This window comes from Ranitomeya imitator, chromosome 1 (assembly GCF_032444005.1).
Source record: "Ranitomeya imitator isolate aRanImi1 chromosome 1, aRanImi1.pri, whole genome shotgun sequence".
Lineage (NCBI taxonomy): Eukaryota > Metazoa > Chordata > Amphibia > Anura > Dendrobatidae > Ranitomeya > Ranitomeya imitator.
In genome coordinates, this window is record NC_091282.1 from 557,238,459 (window position 1) to 557,262,324 (window position 23,866).

Below are 23,866 nucleotides of genomic sequence, written 5' to 3' on the forward strand. Positions count from 1 at the left end.
CTCATCCCTCAAACAACAAGCCCTTACATGGCCATATTGACCAAAAAATAAAAAGGTTATGGCTCTGGGAAGAAGGGGAGCAAAAAATGAAAATGCAAAACCAAAAATACCTCTGGTCATTAAAGGGAACTCGGCTTCAGGAAAATGGCCGCCGCAATCTCCATCTGCGCATGCGCGGCATCCCACGGCCATTTTCCTGAAGCCGAGAAGTACCATCTGCGCACGCGTGGCCTCACAAAGATGGCCGCGCCCACCAATGAAACGCAGGATAGCGCAGATCGCGCTTTTTTCTTTCACCTGCGCACTGGATTTGCCTGCTGGGCATGCGCACACTACTATGGCACCAACAGAGATCTGGGGGAGAAACAGCGTTGTCACCACGCCCATATGACCAGACCAGCGTGAGTGACAGCCCAAAACGGCGACTTTACAAAGGTATTTCGGCAGCATAGGTGGGGAATAAAGGCTCCAAAAGTACACTAATTTAAAGCACAGCTCTGCCCCTATTTAGCTCTATTTTTATATCATCTTGAAAAAACGGGGTGACAGGTTCCCTTTAAGGGGCTAATAACTGTAAATTACAAAACCATTTATTTCCCTGCCCTTTTAGAAATCATTTAATCTTCATCTTGCTTAACTGTTCGCAATAACAGTAATTTTGACCAGGGGTGCCTAAATGCTTACATGCCACTGTACATATATGCATCTACACACACATTTATTTGCTGCCGCTGTCAGAGCCTTACCATGTAGCAGAGGGCATACGCAAGTTGCTTTACAACTTCTAGCTTCCAGCTGATAGGTATAGGGCCTTTCTGTTGCCTTCGTTTCAGGTAAAGATCTAAAGCACCCAAAGAGGCAAATTCCTGAACCATTACAACTGCAAAAATAATATATACACAGAAATGACTGTCATTTGGAATCGCAAAATAGTGGTCCTTCAAATTACAATACTAATACATTTTCAAGGGCAACAATTGTAAGTTGAATATAATGTAACTTAACCATAACACTATGTTCAAAAATTGCTTTGAAGCCCCAAAATAACCCTTGAAAAATAAGAAAAATAACAAAGACAAGTAAGCAGATAAAAAATACCTATGAAGCAAGTCACACAGAATAGATAGAAAGAGCTGCTGAAAGATGAAAAATATTTCTTTGTATAGGACAGGAGTGTATTGTACCAGAAAAATCCAGTGGGATTATATGGAGTTGTAGTTGTCGTAGCACACATTTATACTTTGTGCAGGGACAGATTTCCCTTTAAACTTGTCAGTGTGTGGTCCTGCTTCAGGAAGAGCTTGCGGAAGTGATCTATGACAACGATGGGAAAGAGAGCACTGCCATGCTTACTGCTGTGACTATTGGGGGAAGGAGTGGAAAAGTAGAAGGGAGTCCATGCTGTGACAAGTAACAAAATACACTAAGGAGAACTTACTAACACACAGCACAAAACGTTCTCAAATTAAGGCAGGAATCTGGTGCATTTGCCATGTTCGACATTTATAACATATATTAAAATGACAATGTGGACCAAACACACTTACTCTGCTTTCCAACACATACACCATGAAGAAGGACTTGGTGTTTGTGTGAGAGTTGATTCATTAAGCTTGCTGCTTCTAGAAAAGACTAAAAGCAATAAATATAAATTAGCAATGTCATCTATTTCCTTTATTTTCTAATATTATTATGGGTATACTAGAAATATGCTAGAAAACAAGTTGCCATACCATGTATTAATAACCTAGGCTCTTTCCCCTCTTATAATTAAAATATTCCAGAGCCAGTTTAGTTTTTTCGTTATCTTCAAAGTAAATTTGTCACAACGGAAATGGCATCCAATCCACAGATGTCATGTTATAGAGCAGGGGGAACAGAGTAGATTGATATATAGTTTTGTGGGAAAATAGTCTTTATAACCTGTATTTTCAGAATTGACACCTCTGCTCTTTCTGGGATTTTTGGTCCAGTGGGCGGTCCTATCAGTGACTGACAGCTATCTGTGTATGCACTCTTATACAAAGAAAGCTGTTAGTCACTGATCAGACTGCCCACTGGACCAAAAATCCCAGAAAGAGCAGAGGATTAAATGATGAAAACACAGGTTAGGGCTCAAGCATATGCAAGAAAAAAAAATGTTCCGTAACTGGACCAAAAAAAAGGACGAGTACCATGCGAGTGTCATGCGAGTACAATGTGATTTTCACACCTAGCATCCGATTTAAATCCAAGTGCATTACGATTGCTATCTGATTGCAATGCAATTTTAACATGAGCTTCTACATACAGCAGTTCTGTCATTTACACATATATATATATATATATATATATATATATATATATAAAGTGCAGACCAAAAGTTTGGACACACCTTCTCATTTAAAGATTTTTCTGTATTTTCATGACTTTGAAAATTGTACATTCACACTGAAGGCATCAAAATGAATTATGAATTAACACATGTGGAATTATATACTTAACAAAAAAGTGTGAAACAACTGAAAATATGTCTTATATTCTAGGTTCTTCAAAGTAGCCACTTTTTGCTTTGATGACTGCTTTGCACACTCTTGGCATTCTCTTGATGATCTTCAAGAGGTAGTCACCGGGAATGGTCTTCCAACAATCTTGAATGAATTCCCAGAGATGCTTAGCACTTGTTGGCCCTTTTGCCTTCACTCTGAGGTCCAGCTCACCCCAAACCCGATTGGGTTCAGGTCTGGTGACTGTGGAGGCCAGGTCATCTGGCGTAGCACCCCATCACTCTCCTCCTTGGTCAAATAGCCCTTACACAGCCTAGAGGTGTGTTTGGGGTCATTGTCCTGTTGAAAAATAAATGATGGTCCAACTAAACGCAAACCGGATGGAATAGCATGCTACTACAAGATGCTGTGGTAGCCATGCTGGTTCAGTATGCCTTCAATTTTGAATAAATCCCCAACAGTGTCACCAGCAAAGCACCCCCACACCATCACACCTCCTCCTCCATGCTTCACGGTGGGAATCAAGCATGTAGAGTCCATCCGTTCACCTTTTCTGCATCGCACAAAGACACGGTGGTTGGAACCAAAGATCTCAAATTTGGACTCATCAGACCAAAGCACAGATTTCCACTGGTCTAATGTCCATTCTTTGTGTTCTTTAGCCCAAACAAGTCTCTTCTGCTTGTTGCCTGTCCTTAGCAGTGGTTTCCTAGCAGCTATTTTACCATGAAGGTCTGCTGCACAAAGTCTCCTCTTAACAGTTGTTGTAGAGATGTGTCTGCTGCTAGAACTCTGTGTGGCATTGACCTGGTCTCTAATCTGAGCTGCTGTTAACCTGTGATTTCTGAGGCTGGTGACTCGGATAACCTTATCCTCAGAAGCAGAGGTGACTGTTGGTCTTCCTTTCCTGGGGTGGTCCTCATGTGAGCCAGTTTCTTTGTAGCGCTTGATGGCTTTTGCAACTTCACTTGGGGACACTTTCAAAGTTTTCCCAATTTTTCGGACTGACTGACCTTCATTTCTTAAAGTAATGATGGGCCACTCGTTTTTCTTTACTTAGCTGCTTTTTTCTTGCCATAATACAAATTCTAACAGTCTATTCAGTAGGACTATCAGCTGTGTATCCACCAGACTTCTGTACAACACAACTGATGGTCCCAACACCATTTATAAGGCAAGAAATCCCACTTATTAAACCTGGCAGGGCACACCTGTGAAGTGAAAACCATTCCCAGGGACTACCTCTTGAAGCTCATCAAGAGAATGCCAAGAGTGTGCAAAGCAGTCATTAAAGCAAAAGGTAAGGAGCAGACACTTCCTAATGAATTAGGTGCATGTTACTCTAACATTGGCTTGCATAACGTCATTCTTAATGAATTGGCCTTGAAATCTATGTTTTTTTGGTCACACTTCCTCTCAAAAAATAGAATAAAAAACATCAGAAAGTATTATGGATCTAAAAGTTATACTTATAAAAAATTAGTTATACCAATAAAAACGCCTAGTTACAACTATTTTGACATAATACAAATAGCAAAGTTGAAGTTCTTTTTGTGTAAACTTGACCAACTTTGTTCTATGTTACTCTTACCACTAATCCATTAAAATAAAGCACAAAAAATGACAACAGAATTGCTGTTTTTTTTTAAGGGAACCTGACATTTGACAGTTAATAAGTGCTCTCAAGCCGTGGACAGCATGCATTAGCTACTGGCTGTTGTACCCAAGCCAGGTATGTTTGCCTCTGAAACGCTGCAACGTTTGAGAGAAAAACATACTGTACTTTAATAACTGCTGAGGACCTAGATAGTGCTATATATTAATGAGGTGGGTAGGTCCCTGGCAACTTCTCCCTGCCCTTTGATCGTGACTGACAGGTCATCTATGAAAAATGTAAAGGGGTCTGAATACTTTCCGTATCCACTGTATATTTTTTTACTGTAGGGATTTCCACCTCCAAAATCTAATAGAAAAGTAAAGTTATTAATTGTCTGTTGCACACATGCATGCATCATGTAAGATAGCCATTACATTTTTACCTCTTGGTAGTGTTGGTGAGTGGCATCCAGAATTTTCAGCAGAACATCGACTTCATGCTCTTCTTCTCCATGCGTATTTCTGTGCAATCCATGAAATATTTTGGTGAACGAGCCTTTTCCCTGGCTTTCTAACTAGAAAAGAATTGTGTGACATTCTGCATCATGGCCATCACTATTCTAACTTACTCTGCAATTATTACAACAATAAACTATAGCCTAAACCCATAGGGATGAATTCATAGTTCTGTTTACACCACTACTCAGGTTTAAGAAGTCATGCATTTTTTACGCCAACACACCACAGTTCTAGAAAAAATAGTGCGTGGAGATGAAACAGGGGGAGGGTATAGGTGAGGGGTAGAAGGACTTCGGTCAAAGGTCGAGGCAAATTGTAACCTAAATAACGTAATGCCTTTTATACCAGAAAGTGGCATAAATTGTAGGAGAAACCCTTCTAAATCTGGCCCATGGTAGCTAGAAGATATCAAATTCCAGCTGCTTGTTTTCAATTCTGGGATGTGCACTACAAGTCTTGATGAATCAGCCCCCATAATGTGCACCATGTATGAACATCAGTGTACAAAAGAATAAGAATTTTTGCCCTTGTTATTAGTGATGAGTGAGTGTATTTTTTACTATTCGCTATTCGCACGGATAGTACAGTATTTGGGTTACTCTTTACATTGCGAGTACGTGTGCACTCACCTCTCTATATTCGGATCTCCTGCCCTGCAGTTTTGGCCCCTCCTTTGCAGGCAGCCACTAAACATGCTGGGCTTCTTAACCAATCACAGTAATACCACAGACATCTTGGTTGTTAAATAGGTGCGTTCGCAATGCGGGATCCACCATGTAGGAGAGAACATGCTGCTTGCAAATGGCGGTGCTATATGGCGGTATAAGCGAACTCTGTTACTTCACAGAATTGCAAAGATATGAAAATGCTGTGCCCTGTTAACCTCACCGAGGATCACAGCTACCTAACTGAGCAAAAGCAAAGAGTGGTCATGCAGTCAGCCTAGCACACAAACAACTCCTCTCCGGTGGAGCCGGAATTCTAGGGGCTTATTTCAGCCAACCCTGAATCCATACACACAGAACTCCTCACTGGAGGTGCTGGTATTCTAGGGGCTTATTTTAGCCAACCCTGACCACATGCAGACATGACCACAAGATATCAAAGCTCATAACATAGGTTGATACTAGCACATGGCCGTGCGGCCATGCGAACCTTTTATAGCTGCAGCAGACAAGGACCTTCATAGAGGTCCAATGGGAGTTGCTACAGGCCTTGAGCGTGTGACCCCCGACCTCCAATGAGAAGTCTTCCTTTGGGCATGCTCAGAAGGGGAAAAGCAGGACTTAGTCCCAGAAGCGTCTGCTTGCCGCTGACCAGTACTGGCTACAATAGCTGAGCCTGGAAGAGCAGCAGCAACCAAGCACAGAGTATCTGCCTGAGCCAGACGCTGGGACTGATGTCTCCACTGAGCAGACTCCACTGTGGCTGCAGAAGAATGGCAGACCATGGCGGAGGTGGTTCGAGATTCCCTCTGTGCAGCGGCGGGAACTCGACACCTAACAGCTTGTTCTCCTTCCTCCCGCCATTATCAGTCATAGGAGACATATGACCCCAAGCTTGGCCACTCTGAGGATCTGTTTTCTATGTATCCTTTGGTTAGCTCTGGCCTATCACCTTGCAGCATTGAAGAGGGACGTGAGGAGGTGTCGTGCATTGATGCTCAAGTATTTGAGAACCTACGGCCAGAAGAAAGCCACTTGGAGGATTGTCTTTTACTGTCTCCAGAGGTGGAGGCTGATGATGATGAGACACAGTTGCCATCAGGTCAGCCTACAATGTCATCTGGGAAGGAGGATGAGATGGAAGAGGAGGTGGTCGATGATGAGTCCACTGATCCGACCTGGATCGTTGGGACGCATAGCCATCACAGCAACACAGAGGAAGATGGATATGTAGCACAACACAGGCACCAAGGGGTTGTGGTTTGCCTCGAGTGATAACTGGGTCAACAGCACCCCCTCTGTGTGCCAAGTCAGAATAAGGGGGTGTTCAGCCGCTGTGTGGAATTTTTTCTGAGAGTTCTTCAGAGAAAAACATTGTAGTCTGTAGCATCTGCTATACCATATTGAGCAGAGGTCAAGTCAATGGCAACATGAGCACCACCAGTATGCAAAACCACATGGCAGCCAAGCACCCCAGTAGGTGGGCAGAACACAAGAGTACCAAATCTGTGTCTGCGGGTCAAACCACTGCCATGTTGCCTGGGCTATGTCCTTCAGAAAGTGCTGTTCAGGAAGGAGGCGATCATACCTCCTACCCACAAGCTGCGGTTGTTCACACATAAGAAACATCAACCACATCCACTTCCTTGACCCAGCAAAGTGTCCAAATGTCCATGCCTGAGAGCTTGGAAAGAAAGCGTAAATACCCAGCCACGCACCCACAGGCACAAATACTAAACTCGCACATTGCCAAATTGCTAGCTGCGGGGCTGTTGTCGTTTAGGCTTGTGGGAACACTGTCTTTCTGTGATCTCTTGGCTGTGGCTTCCCCATGATACAGTGTTCCCAGCAGCCACTATTTTGCCCAGTGTGCCATCCCTGCATTACACAAGCATGTGTTAAACAATCTGAACTGTGCTCTCACCAATGCCATAACCGGGAAGGTCCACCTAACAACAGACACCTGGACAAGTTACTGTGGACAGGGACGGTACATTTCTTTCACGGCAGACTGGGTGTTTCCTCCTCTTCATATTCCATTCCTCCTGCTCCTCATCCTCTGCTGAAGTATCCCCTCCCATCACTGTCAAGCTGGGACCTGTGCAGCAGTGCATTGGCAAAGCGGCAACACACTCTGCTGAAGCTGATCTTTTTAGGTCATAAACCACACAATGCAGCAGAGCTGTGGCAAGCTTTAAAATAACAGACCGTTCAGTGGCTCTCCCTGCTGCAACTCCAACCCAGTCTGGTCGTCTGCGATAATAGGCATAACCTGGTGGCAGCCTTAAAGGTCAGCAAGCTAGTACACATGCCATGCATGGCTCACGTGCTGAACCTAGTTGTTCAGAAATTTCTGAAAAGTTACCCTGCCTTGCCGTACCTACTTGAGAAGGTGCGCCATATTAGTGGCCATTTCTGCCATTCCTCTACCTCTTTTTCTGGTTTTACAGCGCTGCAAAAGCGCTTGAATTTGCCAAGTCATCGACTCATTTGCGACCTGCCCATTCGATGGAATTCAACCTATCATATGTTGGTGAGGATTAGTGAGCAGCAGAGAGCAGATGTTGAATACCAGCTTCAACATGCCCATCAGACTGAGAGTCAGTCACCACACATAACAAGGTCAAATGAGTGTGGACCGCTGACATTTGTGAGGTTCTTGAGAACTTTGAGTACTGCACCAAGCTTGTGAGCCGTGATCAGGCTATTATCAGAGTAACCATCCCGCTGCTGTGTCTTTTCAAACAATCACTGCATAATCTCAAAGAGGAAGCTTTGAGTGCCCAGCATGTTGGTATGGAGCCAGATTTCATAATGGGTGATACTACCCAGCCCAGCCAATATTATGAGGCAATATTGGGTGATGAGGAGGAGGATGAGGAGGGAGAGGACTTGCTTTTCTGTGCTACTGAGGGGACTCCTAATGCTACAGAGGGGACACCCAACCCCAGTTTCATGTCTGTGCAGCCTTGATGGGCTGGAGAGGAGGAGTTTGTGGAGGAGGAGGCGAGTCAGTGTGAGGAGAGGATGGGTACTGCTCCTACTGTTGGGGACACAGAATATTTGCCTTTTTGCAGCTTGGCTCACATGGCACAGTTCATGTGTAAGTGTCTGTGGCAAGACCTTCACGTGATACACATTTTATCCAACAACCAATACTGGTTGGCCACTTTTCTGAATCCAGAGGACAAGGAGAAATTTCCTCTTCATTTGGAGTCACCAAAGAGTTTTACAATGGAATCGTTCAAGAGGGCCGTTGTAGATCAGTTGCTGAAAGCATCACCCTCAGACAATGCTCATGGCAGAGGTAGCGGCTGCTTTTAATACCAAGGGATAATGGGGAGAGACGCGAATACCAGGTACAACAGAGGTGGGGGGAAAATGTGCACAAATTGGGCAATTTTCAATAAACCAGCACAACAGCAAGGGATATCTGTGCCTGTAACAATGCCAAGGAGGGAGCAGTTGCAGAATATGGTCAAGGGGTACTTACTTCAGTGATCATACGTGCTTCCTTTCTGACACTTATGTTCCCTAAAATTATTGGGTGTCCAAGCTGAGCACTTGGCCCGACCTCTCCTTATACGTCTTGGAGATGCTGGCCTGCCCGACTGCTAGTTTGATGTCAGAGCGTGTTTTCAGTTCCGCTAAGTCAATCATCACTGATAGGCGCAAGCACCTCTCCACGGAAAATGCAGACAGACTTACTCTGATTAAATTCAACAAGGACTGGATATCTCCACAGTTTGAAATTCCTCCAGATGACAGCAAGCCAACCTAAGTTCACCAAAAATGCTGATTCATGCTACTGCTGTTAACGTCAACCCTTTCCCATAAAAACTGGTTTCCTTCCTTCATCAACCATTACTCAGCCCATAGGGCTAATTTTTACAAACCCTATGCACATTGTGCGGTGAACAAACCAGAACAATATTCCTACTCCAACCTAACTACTTTTTTGTGATTGGAGGCCCTTGGGATGGTGGCTTCCTGCATCAACCATTAGAGCTAATTTTTACAAACTCTATGCACATTGTGCAGTGGACAAACCAGGACAGTATTCCTACTCCAGCATAACTACTATTTGTGATTGGAGGCCCTTGGGATGGTGGCTTCCTGCGTCAATCATGACTCAGCCCTTAGAGATAATTTTTACAAACCCTATGCACATTGTGCAGTAGACAAATCTTGAATGTAGAGTTGTCCTACCAATATTTGTCATTGAAGGTCCTTGTGACAGGTTATCCCATATTGTGACTGAGATAGGGGATACATATTCAAAAGAAATCTAGGTTTGGTAGTTGTTCTTGTGTATCTGTAAAAGTGGCGTAATACTGCGACAAACTTCTTCCCAGAAACCATATGCGAGTCAGAAATGCATGGAAGCATATTCTCCAGGCTCTTCCCATTCTGCTTCATACTTTTCCATCCATTTCAGCCTTTTCATCTGGCCCCAGACCCCTTTGTAGGGTCCAGCACAAAATTACTTGCATTTCCCATTGACTTGCATTGTATCCACTATTCGGAATGAAAACACGATTTTTTTAAAGTACTCATTATGAGTATAGCGATTACAAATATTATGGTACCTGCTCATCACTACTTGTTATCCAATTTTTGGGAGTTTTCCAAAGTTTATACTCTACAATACATCAAACTTTTACAAGGATATTTTTAACCTCTTTCCATTTGACATACTATCCCGTCCACGTGCCCTGGGCCCGTCTGACCATGGATGGGATAGTATGTCATCAGCGATCGGCTGTTCACACGGGTGGTGAGAATCAGCTGACACCCGGCACTAAGTGCCAGGAGCAGTCACAGACTGCTCCTGGCACTTTAACCCCCAGAACACTACGATTAAACAAGATCACAGCGTTCTGGTGCCAGCAGACGCATAGAGAAGCAAGAGGGGGCTCCCTGCGTGCTTTCCTCAGAACACCGCAATGTGATCACGTTGTCCTGAGATTCTCTTTTCAGACCCTCAGCTCCACGATGGCCGTGGGTTCCTTCCGGGTCCTGCAGGGAGATGGCTTCTCAGTGCCTACTGAGAGCAGGCACCGGCAAGCCTACTTCACTGCCTGTTAGATCGCTGATCTGATACAGTGCAGTGCAAAGTGTCAGATCAGCGATCTGACTTTATATCGTGATGTCCCATCCTGTGACAATGTAAAATAGTAAAAAAAAAATATTAGCATGTGTAAAAATATTTTATTAAATTGCTAAATAAAGAAAAAATAAATATTTTTCCATTAAATATATTTCTTTATGTAAATAAAAAAAACATAAAAGTACACATATTCAGTATTGCCGCGTCCGTAATTACCCAACCTATAAAACGGTCCCACTATTTAACCCCTTTAGTGAACCCCATAGTAAAAAACAAAGCAAAAAAACAATGCTTTATCATCATACCTCCGAATAAAAAGTGGAATAACACGCGATCAAAAAGACGGACATAAATAAACATGGTAACGCTGAAAATGACATCTTGACCTGCAAAAAACGAGCCACCATTCAGCCTCATCAGCAAAAAATAAAAAAGTTATAGCTCTCAGAATTAAGCGATGCAAAAATAATTATTTTTTATATAAAATAGTTTTTATTGTATAAAAGCGCCAAAACATAAAAAAATAGTTTTTATTGTATAAAAGCGCCACAACATAAAAAATGATATAAACGAGGTATCAATTGTAATCGCACTGACCCGAAGAATAAAACTGCTTTATCAATTTTATCACACGCGGAACGGTATAAACACTCCCCAAAAGAAATTCATAAATTGCTGTTTTTTTGTTCATTCTGCCTCCCAAAAATCGTAATAAAAAGCGATCACAAAATGTCATGTGCCCGAAAATGGTATCAATAAAAATGTCAACTCGTCCTGCAAAAAACAAGACCACACATGACTCTGTGGGCCAAAATATGAAAAATTATAGCTCTCAAAATATGGTGATGTAAAAACTATTTTTTTTTGCAATAAAAAGCGTCTTTTAGCGTGTGACAGCTGCCAAACATAAAATCCCACTATAAATAGTAAATCAAACCCCCTTTATCACCCCCTTAGTTAGTGAAGAATAATAAAATAAAAAAAATGTATTTTCATTTTCCCATTATGGTTAGGGTTAGGGTTTGGAGCTAAAGTGAGGGTTAGGGTCGGGGCTAAAGTTAGGGTTAGGGTTGGGGCTAAAGTTAGAGTTGGGGCTAAAGTTAAAGTTAGCGTTGGGGCTAAAGTTAGGGTTTGGTTGGGACTATAATTAGGGTTAGGGTTGGGGCTAAATGTAGAGTTAGGATTTGGATTAGGGTTAGGATTAGGGTTAGGGTTGGGATTAGGGTTATGGGTGTGTTAGGGTTAGGTTTTTGGTTAGGTTTTGGTTAGGGCTGGGATTAGGGTTAAGGGTGTGTTGGGGCTAGGGTTGGAATTAGAATTGGGGGGTTTCCACTGTTTAGGCACATCAGGGGCTCTCCAAATGCGGCTTGGCGTCCGATCTCAATTCTGCGTTGAAAAACTCAAACGGCGCTCCTTCCCTTCCGAGCTCTGCTGTGCACCCAAACAGTGGTTTACTCCCACAAATAGGGTATTGGCATACTCAGGACAAATTGCACAACACATTTTGTGGTCCAACATTGTAATCCTTTGGTAATCTTCAGATTTCATGATGCATTGCACAGAGTCAACGTACCCAAAACATCTTTGAACCTCCAACATATTTGACGGTATATACTGTGTTCTTTTCTTTGTAGGCCTCATTATGTTTTTGGTAAACAGTAGAATGATGTGTTTGTTACATTTTTTTTAATAAAACTTTATAAACCCAGCTACTGTTTCAATTGCTTGTGAGTACCTACCTACTTTGAGTTGCAATAGATAACGGTGAAAAATGCTTCTGCAACACATTACCAGCAGGAAACCAATATAAAAGCAGCCAAACTGCCATGTATCATTTATTTTTTAAAACATTTAATGACATATGTGTAATCTACTTACAAAGGTGATATCTTTTACATCAATCTTTTGAAAAGTCAATAATGGGATGTTTTTTCTTTGTCTTCCTGGTGACATAAGTTGCTGATGGCAACTGTCACGTAGAATTAGAAGGTTTGATTTATCTGGAAAAGAAATTAAACCTCTCAGTCATGTTATTTTGTTATTTATCACAATAAACAAATAAACTCAAGTAGATTTCTATAACTGTTTGGATGGATGAATGGAAGGGCTTGGTGTCATGAGGTTACTGCGATGGAGCAGAGCCAAAGACCACAGAGTCTGATTGCTTTTACTGGGCGCTTAGGAGAAGCACTACTCCGTCTTATTAAACATGTTTATTTCTTCCAGCAGAACAAGGGTTAATTGGCCATATTGAAAATCCCTGTTCTCAGCTATGCACATTAGCCACTCCTTTTTCCTATATAATTTGGGCTCGCCAGAGTTATCTTTGTGCTATATGGCTAAAGGAGGGAGAGAAGCTGGTATGAGAAGGAGTTATAAGCGACTGTTTGATTTGTACGCTTGGTCATTCCTTATCCTTTTCTGTTTTGCTTTCTTGCCCTTTCTGCACACCCCGGTGGATTCCTCTGTTATATGTGAGTGAATATTTTGTGTGTCTGGAGTTTTCACCTAACCCTTGTCTTTGTTGCCCTGTTTGTCGGGTTGGTGTACTGAGGTGCACAGTAGCACCCCCTCTTCCCTGGGTGGGGGAAGGGAACAAACAGAGGGCTATCTTAGGAGATAAGACAAAGGAGGAGGCTCTGGCATTTTTGCCATCTGAAGTATCCCAGGAACAGGGTGAGCTAGGGTGCCCTACAGTGTTATGGCCAAGAGTAGACCACCAACCTCTTAAATTAGCAGTACTTGACACAATATACTTAAATCACTATTTACAGACAAAAACAGCATCTTATTCATTTAACAATCTACCTAGTTAATTGCTATATAAATTTGTGACTGAGAATAATGCCACATTTGCATGAAGCTGAAAAGTGGTGTTCTGGAGTGGGTTAGGCTACTTTCACACTTTCGTCGTACCGGGCCATCGCAAACCGTCGACCTGATGTACCGACGGACGTTGTGCTAAATTTAGCACAACGTGGGCAGCGGATGCAGTTTCACAACGCATCCGCTGCCCATTGTGATGAGCGGGGAGGAGGGGGTGGAGTTCCGGCCACGCATGCGAGTTCGGAAATGGCGGAACCATCGCACAAAAAAGTTACACTGAACTTTTTTTGTGTGTTGCGTCCGCCAAAACACGTGTGCCCATCCATCGCGATCCGTCGCTAATACAAGTCTATGGGCAAAAAACGCATCCTGCAAGCACATTTTCAGGATGCGTTTTTTGCCCATAACAACAGATTGCAACGGAGCCCAGAAGACGGAAGTGTGAAAGTAGCCTTACTGGTAGGCCTTTGGCCCCCCAGTCCGACACTAGAAGGATGGATTGATGAACAAAGTACAACTTTATACCTTTAGCTCAAAGAGATCTTCTAGATATATGATAAATTATATCACATTTTAAAGAATTTTATTCATAAGAATCTGCTGTTTAGCATATTAGCAGATATTTTCATTTTACCTTAAATCAATTATAAATAACTTGTGTTCTCTATGTTTAAGTTTCAAATACCTTTGGCTCTTGGAGGGCAGCAAGATGTCAGACATGTGGAGACACCACCCAGACGCAGATTATTATACTGGTAATACTCCAAGAGAGACCGCAAACTGGTGAAGCAACGGGAAACACCCGCCAAACAAAATGTGTCATTCTTACACTGAATGGAACATCCCTGAAAATCCTTACCCAAAGAACTCTGTAGAGATAGATGCAATAAAATTGGCTATAGAAACATTTATATGTGTTTTAAGCTTAAGAAAAGAAAAGAAAATCAAAGAAAATTTAGATGCAGTCATGGCCGAAAGAGTTGGCACCCTTGAAATTGGTCCACAAAATTAAGTATTTTTTTGTAGAAAATTATTGCAATTACACATCTTTTATTATACACATTTTATTCCTCTGTGTGTATTGGAACAACACAAAAAAAGAGAAAAAAAAGTCAAATCGGAAATAAATTTCACATAAAAATTTCAAACATGGGCCAGAAAAAATTGTTGGCACCCTTTGGAATAAATAACTGCAATCAATCTCTTCCTCTAACCATCTATAAGCTTTTAAAACCACTCAACTGGAGTTTTGGAATACTCTTCTTTTGCAAACTGCTCCAGGTGTCTCATATTTGAAGGGTGCCTCTCCCAACAGAAGTTTTAAGATCTCTCCACAGATGTTTAATGAGATTTAGATCCGGACTTATTGCTGGCCACTTCAGAACTCACTAGCACTTTGCTTTCATCCATTTCTGAGTGCTTCTTGAAGTATGTTTTGGGGTCATTGTCCTGCTGGAAGACACATGACCTAGGACGCAAACCCAGCTTTCTGACACTGGGCACAACATTGTAATCCTTTGGTAATCTTCAGATTTCATGATGCATTGCACAGAGTCAACGTACCCAAAACATCTTTGAACCTCCAACATATTTGACGGTATATACTGTGTTCTTTTCTTTGTAGGCCTCATTATGTTTTTGGTAAACAGTAGAATGATGTGTTTGGAGAAAGAGGTCGTTTTTCAACACAATAGTTCAGGTAAAATAAAATAACTTTTTTGAAAAGAATAAAACATGGTTAGAAAGGAAAAAACCTCATGGCCTGACAATTGGAGAAGATATCCCAGGAGGGAGAGAAAACATATTACCACTGACTGAGAATGTATAGAGCGTCATCGTTCTAACCCCACAATTCTATAATATGCACATTTTGATGTCCTTGCGAAAGGTTTAAATTACTTTTCCACCTGCAGTTTTGATTTTTTGAACACCATTAGGGATGTCAACAAATTTACTAGACTTTTGATGGTTAAAAAACATTTTTTTCAGAGGAATAATCTACAGCTGAAGGAATTCCATCGAAGATTGCATCTATTACAACAAATGATGCATCTTTATCATTTGTGGAACAGAATGTCATACTTAACCTGTCCAAACTTCAAAACACTGAGGATAATACAGATAAGATAAGGGACTCTGACTTCTCAGTTATGCCATGAAATCCCACCTATTATCCACTTCAAGCCATAGTTCCATCATTGTCTTTATTCCAGAGTCTCGTCATACAGGATCTGAAGAGACTATATGAAAAAACTAATTCATCGACACTCCGTTGCAATTTAAATGATGAACATTCTGAGGCTATCAAGAACTTGCAGACAAATTATAACATCACTAAACGTCAGGCTGATAAGGATGGGTGTGTAGTTGTACTTGACACTGCTTTTACGGCAAATTAGTATGGGCTATTCTATGAGATACCGCTACGTACAAATCACTCAAGTCTGATTCCACTATGTCATTCAAATGTGAACGGTCTCCTTACATCAATGATGAGTTAAGATTAGGGGTTATGACTAGTAAAATTGCCAGATGGCTATAACCTGATCACCCCATTACTCTGATTTTTCACAGACTTTCAAAAGACGCGCAAGGACATTTTTCCACCTCCCCTCCATCCTATAATCTCAGGCATAAGATTCTCTTAATAAAAATATTTGCCAGTGGCTAGATGAACATCTTCAACCTCGTATTCCCCTTGCTCCAGTGTATTTGAGGGATACATCTTCAGTCCTTACATCTTGCAATACATTTCAGTGGCAACAAGATTTTCTTTTCATTACATGTGACATTATATATCTTTATTTTTTGCAGACACTAGTTACCTAGTTGGTTGCACATTTCCCCGTACTTAGCTATATTATTTATGTCATGTGGAAGATATTTTTCTTTTTTCTCATAAAAATCCCTTTTTTTCACACGTAATTTGGTATGGAAGATATGTGGACGATGTTCTAATGGTATAGAGAGAGGATTCCATACATTTTCTTGATTTCACTAGGTATTTGAATACCAACCAATGAAATTTGCATTTTATATGCGGTACCCCTACAATCCAAGCTGCCTTTCCAGACGTGTTACTCATTGGAAATAATACACATGCAGAGTTGACACTTCCCTCAATAGAAAGGATACTTTAGGGAATACAATTCTGCTATCCACTTGCTCACACCCCAAGAACCCTATTAAGGCCATTCTTAGGGATGAATTCATTGGAGTGAGATGCATTTGTTCAAGCAATGAGTTTTTTGGGCTGAGAGTTCCATTAGCAACCAAAGATCTTTGATAGTGGCTACAAAAACAAAAAATGTCAAATATGTCTGCAGACAGGTTGCTAGCCTACCACATTCTAGTTTACTACCAGAGAAACAATGCTGTAGAATCTACAATGCCAGTAACATTTTTAACATCTTACTACCCCCAATATAAGAATATTAAAAAAATCACCCTTAAATATTTCCATTTTGTGAACCAAGAAAATACTTTATGAACCATCATTAAAGGGGGCTGTGGATGTGTAGCCAAAAGGGGTCGTACAATAGGCAATATGATGTCTCCCAGTTTATCACACCTACCACGATCTGCCTCCTCTTGGTTGTCTGTAAAAGGGTTTTACAGATGCTCTGGGAGCAGATGCACTGTGTGTAATCATGCGTAAACAAAAAAAATCTTTTTTTCAGGACATAATTAGAAATATTACGTCAAGCCATTCATTAATAGTGAATCGGTTCACATAATCAATTGTATAGAATGTTGAGCTTGTAAAGTTTTCTACATAGGTTATACCGCAAGAAAAAGATATCGGAACACATAGCCAATATTATCGGGAACAACCAGGGTTATACAGTAGCAGCAAAACATTTTTCTGCCATTCATAAAGGTGATCTATCTAACTTTCCCTTTTTTGGCAATGAAAAATTAACCTGTTCTGTCAGGGGTGGCAACAGGGAGAAGCAATTGGTGCTACGCGAAGCGTACTAGATCCTGACACTGGATACTAAATATCTCAATGGGATGAATAATAAAAATGACTTACTTTACATCTATTAATTTTAATTTTCCTTAATATTTTATTCCGGTGTCAGGATCCAGCATGCAGGTACCATTTGCTGCCTTCCACTAAATTAGTATGAACTAGCAAAATTTTACCTCAAGTTTTTTTTTTTTGTGTGCATCAGTCCAATATTATCTTTTGTGGACAATATGATAATTGCAAGAGTTCAGGATTTTCTTATGTAATTAGTGATATTAAAAATGAAAGTAAAACATCAAAAGTTTTTTAAAAAAATGCAATTGAATCAGTAACGCCAGGGCAAGCCATCAGGGCATTACTGTCCTGATTGCCATATGGGGCTCGATGAGCAGAGGGGGCCTGCATCGGGCCCCATCATTTCAGCTCACTGGGCACCAGTGGCAGGATTCTGCTGGTGCAGTAACTGAACCTGTGTCTTGGACACAGGTTCAGTTAAACTCTAATGCCGTGTGGGCCTGCATGGCTATAGCTAAAAGCCGCCAGCCAATCAGAGGCTGGCAGCTGACATCAGCTCGCACGTCACCATTGCATGACAACATTGTCATTCACCGTGCTTGAAATGCCTGGAGGGAACATCGCCGGTGGACTGTGGCCAGGTAAGGAGAAAGGTTTTTTATTCGGTCACCCATGACAGTACCAATGAGAGAGGGGATTCACCCTTCAGGAACAGGAGACCTACAAATACAAAAGGGCAGCACCTCTCCCATGCATCAATTGGTTTCCTGTTCCTGAAGAGGACAGTGTTCCTACAGATACCTGGAGAAGGATTCATCAGGATCTCAGGCCTGGCCAGTCTGTTTAGGTAACGGGGGTCCCCTGCCTCAGCCGGTCTGGGGTCCCTGGAAGCGCCACGGTGGGTCCAGTGAGGATTCCACAGCAGTGAGCGGGCAGGTGGTGGAGCGGTGTCCGGGGGATTACCGACTCCGGAGGACCAGCGCCGGAAGGTAAGTATTCCCCCTGATGGTCCCGATGGCTCCTTTTATGCGCTCTCCGGCATACTCTGGTGTCTTCCGGGTCTGGTGGCATCAGGGAGGTGCCAAGTGGCATGGCATGCCAGAGGCGTGTCGGAGGCTCAGCTGGTGAGGTCTCTGGGCAGTCCTCTGATGCGGTGTCATTGGAGGTCGTGGTGGTGACGTGTCAGGGTGGGGCCTAAGGGGCCGACTCGGAAGTTGGGTGCCGGATGGCTTTTTACTCACAGATAACTATGTGGTCGCGTGCACGCGGTGGCTCTGGGGATGATAGCTGGGGCCGGAGGCACCGAAGTCGGGGGGGGGTCGTAGTGTTGGGGGCCAGAAACCTGCTGACCCAGATATCCAGGAAAGGGGACACCTTTAAAAAGGTCCTGAACACCTGCATCTGGGCTTCTGAGTCCTTATCATAATGGACATGACACAAGCCCCTATTGAGCAGCAGGAGGACCAGTAGCTGCGGCAGACTACGGAGAGGCCCCGTACGGTCCAAAAAAAGACCCAGGAAGCAGGTAACAGCCGGGCAAGTGGTCAGTCTAGCCGCAGGAACTCCTCCAGGATGGAGGAATCAGCAGCATTAGCTGAGAGATGTCCCCCTCGTGATCCGGTACCTACTAACTGTAACATGTGTAAGAGATCTTCGTGATTGTACACTTGGTGATGCAGTCTTCCCCTTATTTTCTTACTAGGACAAGAAATGTTCTGGGAAAGCAAGACCCAGGGAATGTTCCCCTCTGCAGATCCCCCCTGCCAGACTCTTACCCGAAAATATTATGTCAGCCTTGTGTACAGCAGATGGTGAGGGTTTTAAGGGGGCAGTTGGCCTCTAAATTAAATTGCAGTGACTCATGTTTCCCCCTCCTTCAGGTAGCAGAAGAAACCCCCGACTTCACCACAAGCCTGAAGGAGATTATTTGCATGGAGATGAAGGAGACCTATCTCAGGGAGAGAGTTCCAAGAGGAAGGGGAGTGGAAGTAGAGCAAGTTGTACTGATTCAGATTCCTATCCTGGCCTGAGAAGTGATGAAGATTCCTCGGGGCCTTCTCCTTCGCCTTCTTCTTCAGAGTAAGACTCTGGCCTTTTCTGCTTTCCCTTAGACCGCATGGACAAATTGATAAAAGCAATCAAGTCCACTATGGGAGTGGCAGATTCCAGGCCAGAGCGTTCTGTGCAGGACTTGATGTTTGGTAGATTGGATCCAAGGAAGCACAGGTCCTTTCCACTGAATAGTAAAATTCAGAACCTGGTCGATCGAGAATAGAAAAGGCCAGAAAAAAGGGGCTCCTTGCCTCCGGCATTTAAATGAAGGTAACCTTTTAAGGATCCCATGGTGAATAGATGGGATAAGGCCCCAAAGCTCAATGTGGCAGTGGCTAAGGTTTTAAAAAAATCTTCCCTACTTTTGAGGACCTGGGTTCCTTGAAGTACAATCTAGACAAAAAAGCAGACACTCTCCTTAAAAGGACATGGGAAATGTCAGCTGGCTCCCTGAAGCTGGCAGTGGCATCCACTAGTACAGCCAGGTCCATGATGGTCTGGCTGAATCAACTTGAGTCTCAGTTGAAGGAAGGAGCCTCGCGGGAGTCTATCTTGAATGCCTTACCAATATATCAGGGGGTTGCAGCTTTCCTAGCTGACGCTTCAGCAGACTCTGTAAGAATGGTGGCTAGGGCAGCAGGACTGTCCAACGCGGCTCGGAGGGCATTGTGGTTAAAATGCTGGCTGGGGAATATCCAGGCCAGGTCAAGACTCTGCTCCATTGTATGTGAGGGAGCGTACCTTTTTGGTTCAGTTCTACATGAGCTTTTTAGAGAAAGCAGGGGATGATAAGAAGAAGTTCCCCAGCCTACCGTCGCCTTCCTACCGACGTTCTTTTCTTTCAGTAGAAGGTTCAATCGTAAGAGACCTTCCAAGGAACAAGTTAAGTGGGATGAAAAAAAGAGAAAAGGTACGGGGGTTATGTTTGGAGGCTCTTCACGGGAGCATAAAAAGCTATCCCAATGACTAGCGATACCCGTGGGGATGAGACTAGAGGCATTCTACCCAACCTGGTCACAAATCTCTAATAGTAATTGGATTCTGAGTCTGATATCATTGGGACTCCAGTTAGAATTTTCTTGTGTTCCATGGGATAAGTTCAGGATTACTCCCTTCCAGTCTTGTTCCTCAGAGCAGGTTGCCCTGGTGTCGGAGGTCTATGAACTATGTCGTAAAAAGGTCCTGATAGAGGTTTTAGAGGCAGAGAAAGGTGAAAGATTCTGCTCCCCCCTATTTTTGTTTCGGAAGCCGGATGGTTCCTTCAGAACCATCATTAATCTTAAAGTCCTCAATAAATTTCTGATAATACGTCCCTTTAAGATGGAATCAATTGGTTCAGCAATAAAATTGATGTTTGAAAACTGTTTTATGGTAGCATTAGATCGAAGGGATGCTTACTATCATGTACCCTTTCATGTAGCTCATCAGCGTTTCCTTAGAGTGGCAGTTTCCATGGGGGGTTCAGTCTATCTCTTCCAGTTTAAGGCCATTCCCTTGGGCCTTGCGGTTGCTCCTTGTTTATTTACAAAAGTTGTAGCTGAGGTTATTGCCCACATCATTCCCTACCTAGTCGACTTCCTTATTATAGGTAGATCAGCGGACCACTGTCTAGTTCAGTTAGAGAGGGCAATGTCCATTCTTCAATGTTTGGGGTGGCTACTGAATAGTGAAAAATCACGGTTACAGCACTTGAGAGTGCAGCAGTTTTTGGGGATAATTTTGGACTCAGAAAAACAGGAGTGTCGTCTGCCACCCAATAAGTTGTTTCATCTTCGTCAACGGATTCTGGAGGCTTCTAACAACCCTACCATGTCCCTCAGAAAGGCCATGTCCCTGATGGGTTCCCAATCATCTTGCATCCCTTCAGTCCAGTGGGCACAGTTTCTTACAAGAACTCTACAAAGAGACGTCTTATTGAATGATAGAAGCCTTGGGGTTTTTTTGCGGGGTCAGCTGACTTTATCCCGGGCTTCTATAAATTCCCATAGATGGTGGCTAGACCAGTGTAACCTGTCCAGGGGGGTTCCTTGGGAGAATAACATAACACGTGTAGTCACCATGGATGCAAGCCCTTCTGGTTGTGGGGCTCATATGGGTGAAGTCATGGTCCAGGGTCTATGGGAGCACCAGGAAATAGAGGGTTCTTCTAACCTGAAGGAATTAACAGCAGTAGAACTGGCAGTTAAAAGACTCCTTGTATATCTGCAGGGTCATCACATGCGAGTCCTTTCCAACAATCAGGTGGCAGTGGACTTTATTAACCACCAAGGAGGAACTCGTTCCAGACCTCTAATGGAAGCAACAGAACGTCTGTTCCAGTTAACAGAACAGAATTTTCTCTCTTTGACAGCAATATATATAAAAGGAAAAGACAATGCCAGAGCAGACTTTTTAAGCCGCAACCTGCTAAGCCAGAGGGAATGGTCACTAAAGAATACCATCTTCGACCAGATTGTGCGGAAGTGGGGTCGGCCGGACGTAGAACTTTTCACTACCAGGAGGAACAGGAAAGTGAGACAATTATGTTCTCTGGACCCCAGAGAAGGCCCGCTGGCAGTAGATGCCTTCCTGATAACGTAGGACTTCAGTCTGGCTTCGCCTTTCCCCCCTTATCTCTGTTACCTCTAGTTGTGAGGAAAATCAGAAAGTACAAAGCAAGAGTAATAGTGATCGCCCCCTTTTGGCCCAGGAGGGCATGGTTCTCATGTCTCAGGACCACATCTGTGTCCATGGGTGCTGCGGGAGGTTTCAGATCTCCTCTCCCAGGGCCCAGTCTACCATCCACAGGTGGCGGGCCTCCATCTGACGGCGTGAAGTTTTAAAGGACGTTACTGAGGGATAGAGGCTTTTCCCCAACCTTGATAAATACCCTTCTTAAAAGTAGAAAGGAGATTTCAACCAGGGTCTATGCAAGGACCTAGAAAAGATTGTTACATACCACAGTATTTAGAGCCGGGAGGGGGTTCCAATAGCTCAAATCTTGGAGTTTCTTCAGAAAGGTCTGGACATGGGTCTTTCTACCAGTACCCTTAAGGTGCAAGTGTCAGCCCTGAGGGCCCTATTTAGTTGCGATATCGCTAGTAACTACTGGGTCAGCAGGTTTATTAAATCTGCAGGCAGGTCCAGGCCAATACGTAGAGAAAGGTTTATGCCGTGGGATTTAAACTTAGTACTCACGGTAATGACAGAAGCCCCTTTTGAGCCCATTTCATCGGCTTCTGTGAAGATACTCTCTCTTAAGGTTGCCTTCCTGGTGGCATTAACATCAGCGTGGAGGGTGAGTGACATCCAGGCGTTTTCTAGACTCCCACCATATACACAGTTCCAAGATGATTAGGGTAGTACTTAGGCCGGAACCAGCCTACTTGCCTTAGGTAGCTTACAGTCAGGGCCGGCTCCAGGTTTTCGAGGGCCCCGGGCGAAAGAGTCTCAGTGGGCCCCCCCCTTTAACACATACCCCGATTTATGATGCCCAGATACGGCAGAGAAATGTATAGTACAATGCCAGATTTCACTTCTTACATGAGTGACAGCTATTGTAAATTCTGCAGTGTATATATACAGGAGAGGTGCTGTGCAGTGTATATATACAGGAGGAAAGGTGCTGTGCAGTGTATATATACAGGAGAGGTGCTGTGCAGTGTATATATACAGGAGAGGTGCTGTGCAGTGTATATATACAGGAGGAAAGGTGCTGTGCAGTGTATATATACAGGAGAGGTGCTGTGCAGTGTATATATACAGGAGGAAAGGTGCTGTGCAGTGTATATATACAGGAGAGGTGCTTTTCTGTTTTGAGTTTTTCTATGAAACAAAGACTTTTCTACATAAACAACGTTGTTTGGTTTTGCGGCCCCAACAGATCTGTGCTACAAAGTAACAGGCGGCTCGGGCATTAATGAGGGACCTGATACTGAATCCTTTCCACAAACCCTAATGACCAAATTAGTGCCCTGTCATTAGAAGCTCATTAAACGCCTCCCTGTCCCGAGCAGTCATGTACAGTATGGGGGGATCCTGCAGCCCACCCCCTACTGCTCCATACCATACACTGCCCTTTGTCGCGCTCAATATTTTCCTGTGCATTTCTCCGTCATCGTTACCCCATGTTACACTTGTCACCCCCCACTACAGAGTAGCAGGGCAGCCAATGTCACCCCCTCCCGGACCCTAATGGCAGCAGGAAATGTCTGCTCCTCTATTGGGTTGGAACCTGATTTAATCAAGGAATAATGTGGATTTGTTGCCGGTGGCCGCAGGGGAAGGGTTAAGTGATGCCATGTCCTTGGTGGGAGCAGTGGCAGCTGCTGGGACCTGAACAGAGACAACCAATGTTGCTGTGACTGCACAGTGTGATGTGGAGGAGAGAAGCTGAGACTCCGGAGCAGAAATCACCCACATGCCAGCACTGGGCAGAGTCCCTCCAGTCACCAGCCTGGGGCCACGGGGCCCCAACATACAGCCCACAGCTCAGTTTTATCCATGGCAGCAGCTCCCCTTCCTCCTGGCATCTGGTTAACCCCATTTATGCGGGTCGGATTGTTATCTTTAAGGTTCAGCAATAACCTTCATACAGATGGGAAGGGGTTAAGCTTCTTCCTACCCCACTGGTGCAGGTTGGTGA

The 23,866-nt window shown here is 43.5% G+C and overlaps 1 protein-coding gene across 1 annotated transcript in view; it reads right to left on the reverse strand.

Annotated features, from left to right (window-relative positions):
- Nucleotides 1-23,866, reverse strand: part of JAK3 (Janus kinase 3) — a 475,730-nt gene that overhangs the window by 273,453 nt on the left and 178,411 nt on the right. Inside the window, exons 10-14 of the mRNA XM_069767767.1 lie at nucleotides 13,888-14,071; nucleotides 12,255-12,376; nucleotides 4,526-4,657; nucleotides 1,548-1,632; nucleotides 747-880 (exon numbers count right to left, since the gene is read on the reverse strand). Of these exons, the coding sequence (XP_069623868.1) occupies nucleotides 747-880; nucleotides 1,548-1,632; nucleotides 4,526-4,657; nucleotides 12,255-12,376; nucleotides 13,888-14,071 (657 nt within the window). The remainder of the gene's footprint in view (nucleotides 1-746; nucleotides 881-1,547; nucleotides 1,633-4,525; nucleotides 4,658-12,254; nucleotides 12,377-13,887; nucleotides 14,072-23,866) is intronic.